General features: G+C 38.8%; 1 protein-coding gene across 1 annotated transcript; it reads right to left on the reverse strand.

Moving 5' to 3' along the window:
- Nucleotides 1–1311: 1311 nt before the first annotated feature.
- LOC130908007 (serine/threonine-protein kinase Nek2-like) lies at nt 1312–6425 on the reverse strand. The gene is made up of 8 exons (XM_057823589.1): nt 6330–6425; nt 5904–6121; nt 3471–3651; nt 3322–3389; nt 3110–3233; nt 2827–3009; nt 1690–1786; nt 1312–1397 (listed from the first exon to the last, which is right to left on the reverse strand). Exons 1-8 carry the CDS (start codon nt 6423–6425, stop codon nt 1312–1314), a joined length of 1053 nt encoding a protein of 350 aa, XP_057679572.1.
- Nucleotides 6426–7138: the final 713 nt, after the last annotated feature.

Here is a 7138-nt window from a genome sequence, read left to right on the forward strand (position 1 = left end):
ATTAAGTGCTTCATTGAGTGAGTCCATTGTGTGTAAGCTGATCACTTACACACAATGAGTTGCCACAGCAACTGTTTAACAAGTTGATGCTGAGGCTTCCAGGGATCCGTGGCAACATCAAACAGAAGATGTCTATCAAACATCATTAATTTTAATAAGCAACTCCAGAGCATTGCCTGAACAACAAAGAGAAGGAAGAGGGAGGTGGGGAGCTAGAGTGAGACTACGCGATCGGCTCGGTACAGCTCATTTCTATTTTTATTTTTTTTTATTGAAAAAAAATCCACGATGGATCACTGCATTTATTATTATTTTTAATTGAAAAAGATCTGTGATGGACTGAGGGCGTGAAGTTTGAAGCGCAAAGTAGCGAGGGATCACTGTATTTCGAAAAAAGTCTAAAATTGCCCAAATAAATGGGCAGTCTTTTAAATGTCCTTAATAAAATGTGATTTAAAATCCATCCATTTTCAATCAATGTTGCCAACTTGGTGACTTTCTCGCTAAATCTGGTGACTTTCCAAAGCCTCTTGGTGACTTTTTTGTTGTCAAAAATGACTAGCGAAAAATCTAGCAGCAAGTTACCATTCTTTTTTCAGAGAAGTGACCGAAAATTCGGCGCCGAAAACTTTCGGCCGAAAATAGCTAAATTACTTTTTCTGTTTTTGGTTACAAGACCAAAAGTTTACCTCCGAATTCGTGTGAAAAACCGTAGTCCTCTTGTGATGAAGTAATCAAAACAGGGCAAAGAGGCAACACTACTGGCTCACAGACAACATGTCCAAGATTTAGAAGTATTTTGAGTTATAAAAGAAATATTTAGAAATTATTAAATGATGCTGCATGTCTTAAACATGTGCCAGAACAATGAACAATTTTAAATATGTTTTTATTATTGCTGTCAAAAATAGCGCGTTATTAACGCCTTAACGAAAATGAATTTTAACGGCGTCATTTTTTTTATCGCGAGATTAACGTTCATTGTGACCAAGTGGACTTGTAGTTTTTATCAACTGTGGCCACTGGTTGCAACGTGAGAAAAAAAGTTGTAACCTGGAAACAAAACAATAGGCACGCCCCGCGCATGTGCTTGATTTTGCCTGCTCACTCGCTGTGAAAGAGTAGGCTGTTTGAGTGAAACGAAACGGAAACGAAAACAATTCTGAACGGAAAGTTCACGGAGAAGTCCAAGGTACAGCACGCGTTGGAGCAGACAAACACAGTCGCGCTCACTGGAGATTACTGGACGTCCCTCAGTAATGATAACTACCATAGGGCCACAGCACATTATTTCGACCCACTGTGGGAACTTCAGTCGTAGCTTTGACTGTTATGAAGACCGAAGAGAGGCACTTCAGCGACGTTGTTGCAGCGCATTTCATGCAAGTAGCCAAAGACTGGAACATTGAACACAAAGTGGTCTCACTGAACACTGATAGTGCAGGCAACTTGATTGCTGCGGCCAGACAGCTTCCCTTTGAACACTTGCCGTGCATCGCGCACAGTTTGCACCGAGCAGTCACGGTTTCTTTACACAACAGCCCATTTGAAAGCGCATTGGCAAAATGCCGAAAAGTTGGACATTTCAAACACAGCCCAGCAAATGCTGTGGAGCTAGAGCAGCAACAGATCGCACACCATCAGAAGAAAGTCGCTCACACAGGAAGTGTCAACGAGATGGAATAGTACCCTTGAAATGACCAAGCACGTCCAGCGGAATACGGGACATCTGAGAGATGCGCCGGCCCTCCACCCAACCAATGTTGCCATGCCAACAGCTACCGAGCTGGAGAAAATGAGGAAGCTCAAAGCTGCGTTGGAGCAGTGCAGGTAACTCATAGTTTGATTATTAAATTAACAGATAGGCACATGACATGGACAAACTAGATATGTTTCAGAACAGTAATGTTAATGTGTGTGTGGGTGTGTGTGTGTGAGAGAGAGAGACACGCAGACACATATCCCTCCTCTCTCCCCATATACTACTGTAACTACTGATACCAGTGAGGGCTATCTGTGTGTGAGGTGAGTGAGTGAGTGAGTGAGTGAGTGAGTGAGTGAGTGAGCTCTATGTGACTAACAACACTGAAGAGCTTCTTTATATTATTGCAGGTACGTGTCTGAACTTGTGGGAGATATTGCTTGAAATGTGAATTACTGCTCAAAGTGAGAATGGTACTGCGAAATATAACACTACATATTGTTTTCAATAAAAAAAAAAATGCACAAAGCAAGCCTATCCACTTTTCCATGTTGATGAGAGTATTAAAATAATTCAAGGGACATTTATAATAGATAAAAAGTGATCAATGTGGGATTAATCGCGAGTTAACTATGACATTTGTGCGATTAATCGCGATCAAATATTTTAATTGCTTGACAGCACTAGTTTTTATACATTTAAAGAAGATGAAATTCATTTGATCTGGAAAGGCCTATATAGTGGGGAGAACAAGTATTTGATACACTGCCAATGGGTTTTTCCATTGACTGTGTATCAAATACTTGTTCTCCCCACTGTATAATACATTCTAGGCTCATTCGGAAAAAAAGCATTTTTTTTCCACACAGAGAAAACCTGTTTTATTACAGCTTCAAAAACAAGTAGTAATTTACAAATATAGCCTTTAAAAAAAACAAAAAACAAATATATATATATATATATATATATATATATATATATATATATATATATATATATATGTATACATTTACATTCAATTGTTGCTGTCACAAACGAAGGCAATAGACATTCCAATCTTTGTTCACTTGGCTTGCATGTTGACTGTCAGTATGAAGTTTTATAGCAATGTTCTGGAGTGTCACAAGTTGAGGATCACCAGGTGGAAGGTTTTCCTTGTTTTTGCGAGCAAGCCGTACCCTCTTATTCTTCTTAACTTGCTCTACATGCCTCTGATGCAGCACCTGCTCCTTCTTTGCTTCCTCAATGACTGTTTTAGCCAGCACATTGCTTTGGAGGAGGGATTCCAATGATGGTCTCAGGTAGTCCTGTGCAAAGATCAAGGTTTATGTGTAATGGGCTGACATACTTTTTGATTTCTTGCTCTTTTCCTAATAATGCTTGTTGGGACTGCTCTAAATGACTTACTGTCAAACTGAGCATGCTGTTAAGCAATATGCTTAGTTCGTTGGAGTACTGTTCAGGGATTCTTATGAATGTCCCTGTTGCCTTCTTTGTGAGTACTTTTTGTTCTGGCCCAGGAAAATAACGGCTGTAAGGGAGAAATTGAGACATTACAGCACACACTTAAAACAAATATCCAATGGCTAAATGAGCTCAAACAGAGTTTTCAAACTTACCGGAGAGTACATAACTCGTACAGCAAACAGCCCAGTGACCGTATGCTACATTTGTCATTGTAGTGCAACTGGTAAATGAACAAATAAAAATAAATCAATGGTGAAACTCCATCCATATAGTCAATCACAAAAATGGTAAACTTACTCACCGTGGGTGTGTAGGAGAGATTTCCAAGCTTTACATTCTGCTCGCTATCCAGGAAAATGTTGTCCGGTTTTAAGTTGGGATGAAGGAAGTTGGACCTGCTTTCACTCTTCCTGTGAAACTTTTTGAGGGCTGATGTGAGCTGGGTGATGACTCGCACGATGAACTGTTCATCCAAATGACGTCTGGGAGGTATAAACACATAACAGTTATGTTATACTATCTATAAACAGAAGTGGGTAGAGCAGCCAAAAATTTTACTCAAGTAAGAGTAGCGTTACTTCAACATGATATTACTCAAGTAAAAGTTGTCATCCCAAAAAAATGTACTTACCGTATTTTTCGGACTATAAGTGGCAGTTTTTTTTTCATAGTGTGGCTGGGGGTACGACTTATACTCTTGAGCGACTATGTGTGAAATGATTAACACTTTATTATATAATTTCACACGTTTTCTTGGTGTTTTGGAGTGATACTGATGGTTTGGTAAAATTGTTAGCATGTTCTTTATGCTATACAGTAGTTATCTGAATAACTCTTAATAGCTATGTTACGTTAACATACTGGCCACATTCGCATTTCGTTGTTCATGATCATGTAACATTATCATACTGTACACTTATTCAGCATGTTGTTCCCTATTGTATTTTTATTTTATTTTTCAAGATGACACATCTGGTCTATGTGTTGGATTTTATCAAGTAAAGTTCCCCCAAAAATGTGACTTATATTAGTCTCACCTGAGTATATGTTTTTTTTCCTCTTCGTTGGGCATTTTATGACTGGTGCGACTTAAACTCAGGTGCGGCTTACAGTCCGAAAAATACGGTAAGTACAAGTAAAAAAGTATCCAGAGAAAAGTATACTCGAGTAATGAGTAACATTGTGAGTAACTGCTTATTTTTGTTTATTTTTTTTATTTTTTTGTAAACAGTTGTATTCTTTTTTTCTCTCAGCACAAAAATATCTATTCATACCGCAGGTCTTAATGCACAAATACGATTTTTTGTCATATGCGTTTTTTGGCGTGCCTGTTCAGACTGCCTTTGTCCAATGAGCCTGTTCAAGTATCACGCATGTGCAGTAATTTGCAGTCCGAGATGCGCTGAGGAAACTGACCCGCATGCGCAGGAGCATCAAAACAAATGACCACACATGCTGGCTCAACGTCATTCAAAAAGTGATCATATTTTGATTTCCAAGAAGAGGACACAGATTACAGACGTAAATATTCCCCGTTTAGTCATATATTTCAAGTTTATATGGATCAATAGCATGCACGCACTGTCCGTACATGACACACACGCATACGGGCAGTTTTCTCCGATTCCCGGCCGTGTAAGCAATCTTGAAATATTACTCATATGAGTAATATTTACAGAGAAAACCGATCATTCTAAGGCTTATCCTCAACCCATTTTAGTTTTTTTATGACTATTGTCATGCCCGACCCTTCCCCAAAAGCTGTGTTCAAGGCAAGCTAGGCGCTAACACACAGCAGCACCACTACCGTAGCACCACTCTTGCTCTTTGCTGATGTAATTGCTGCATGTATTCCGATTCGGGAGACTTGACAGTTCAGACCGCCCGCATATTCTGGAAAAAATGTGGCCCAGATCGTATTTAAACCACATACGAAAGTGACCCAGATCGGATTTGAAATGTTCCACTTCTTTGCAACTTGTCCCGTTCAGACCGTGAAGTTAATGCCTCACTCAAGTCGGAAAAACATGAAAAAAATCGGATTTGTGCATTAAGACCTGCAGTATGAACCTAGTTTATGTGAACTGTTATTATTATACTGTCCTATAACATATTACATGACCACATTAAGCCAAAGGAAAGAAAAAAACCCATTGAATTCCGGCGAGAGAAAAAAATCTACAGAAATTAAGCATTATTTGTCCAAAGAGCATGAGTGCCCTCTAGTGGAGAAAATAGTTCCTAGTTTGAATAGTGAATCGTTTCTTCATAGTTACTATTATGAAATAAAAGGATCATATCGCCGGTTTTCCGTGGTCAATCGGCGCCAAATAAAAACTGTGAGAGAGCGCTTTCGAATCACGTTGAGGGCAGTGCTGTACGTCAAATATTTCATCCTTAACGGTGCTATAAAGATGCTACGTGATTAAACAGGCTGGCATGATCATAGAACGGCAAGCTTGCATCAGATTGGCGTAATGGAATCGTGTGATTATTGTTGCGACGTCTCATTGGTGAAATTGGTATGCTACTCTTGGCATCGCTGGCAAAAAAAAAAAAAATCTAATATGTAGAATAAAGAGGAAGAATGTAATGACTCCTGTGTAGCCCAAAGTAGCATTCTCAAAAAGTTACTCAAGTAAATGTACGTGTAACATGTTACTACCCATAATACAATACTAAAATATATGTATCGATCTTAAGTCTAACACGAACCATTACCAAACCTACTCACTTTTCTCTTGCTGAAGAGGCAATAAGGCTAGCCAGGTTGCCACCCATGCAGTCTTCCATAACAATGTACAGCTTGGTGTTAGTGCTGTCGACGATGTAGTCGTAACATCTCACAATGTTTGGGTGCTTCAGGTTCTTCAGGAATTTCCCTTCGGACATCAGCGTCTCGGTCTCGCTTTCCGTCAAAGTGTCATAACAAGTCTCTTTCCACACCAGAACCTTTGCACAACAATTTCATTTTATAGGGATGTAAACAGACACTGGCTCATGGTTCTTCAACAATAAAATGTTAAGGTGGCGAGAAGCAGAAAAGCAGTTTTTCACAGTCATCAGTCGGTACTGGATTACCGGTATTTATTTTTACTTCATAATTCAAACTGTCAACAATCAATTCAGATTGACAATAAAACACATTGTAGTTACTCACTCTTCCATCGGATTTCCGTCGTATCTTCTGGCATTTTCCATGGGAACTCATTCCAATTGTGTAAAGGACATCGTATCCACTAAGTGGCGATGTCATTTTAAGCTATAGGCTAAGGTTAGCAACTCAACTAGACGATAATTTCTTACAGATTAGCCTCTTAAGGCTTTTGCAAACGCAATTTGTTATAATAATAAACTTGAGTTGTGATCAACTTTAAGTGCAACAGTGTTGGTCTTGATGTCCCAGTGTTGCTTCTTGCAATGAACAAAATGATAGAATTTCAATGCTTTAAATGAGGCACCAAACGATCTATAGTGATTGGTTGGATGTCTGGACCACTATACGATTGGTCGAAATCTGTGGGATTAGAAGATAGGGTGCTTGTTAAAAAGAGAAAAGTAAGGATCAGACAGACCAAGATGATCTCGTCATCTCCACCAATTAATCATGACTGTTTCGATTTGACAATTTTTGCAGGTGACTCACCAGATGGTCCTTTGTTGAAAATTGTCCACTTTTTATTTGTTTACTTCTCTGTGAAATAAGTATTTATTTATTGACTTACAAAAAAAAAATTATATATACAGTATATATGTACAGTATATCAAGGCGGGTGGTATGTTTTTCCTGTAGCATACTTCAGTGCTCCTCAATGCATTTTCATTAAAACACGAGTTTATTTGTATTGCTTTATCTTCTTTGCTACTTGGCTGGTTTCGGTGGTCATCTATTAACAAAGCAAACACATGATGAGATTATGCACCATTTAAGTCATTTGAATAAATGGGTCTTTCAAATATACACAACTC

Source organism: Corythoichthys intestinalis, chromosome 19 (genome assembly GCF_030265065.1).
Source record: "Corythoichthys intestinalis isolate RoL2023-P3 chromosome 19, ASM3026506v1, whole genome shotgun sequence".
Lineage (NCBI taxonomy): Eukaryota > Metazoa > Chordata > Actinopteri > Syngnathiformes > Syngnathidae > Corythoichthys > Corythoichthys intestinalis.

Bases quoted from the DNA above. Each gene is read 5' to 3' on its own strand.
- LOC130908007 (XM_057823589.1), bottom strand. From the start codon at position 6,425: ATGACATCGCCACTTAGTGGATACGATGTCCTTTACACAATTGGAATG. The intron at 3,652-5,903 runs GTGAGTAGGTTT...TATACCTCCCAG, and splicing joins GCCTCTTCAGCAAGAGAAAA to ACGTCATTTGGATGAACAGT. The intron at 1,787-2,826 runs GTGACACTCCAG...CATTTTCTCCAG, and splicing joins CACCTGGTGATCCTCAACTT to CTCGGTAGCTGTTGGCATGG.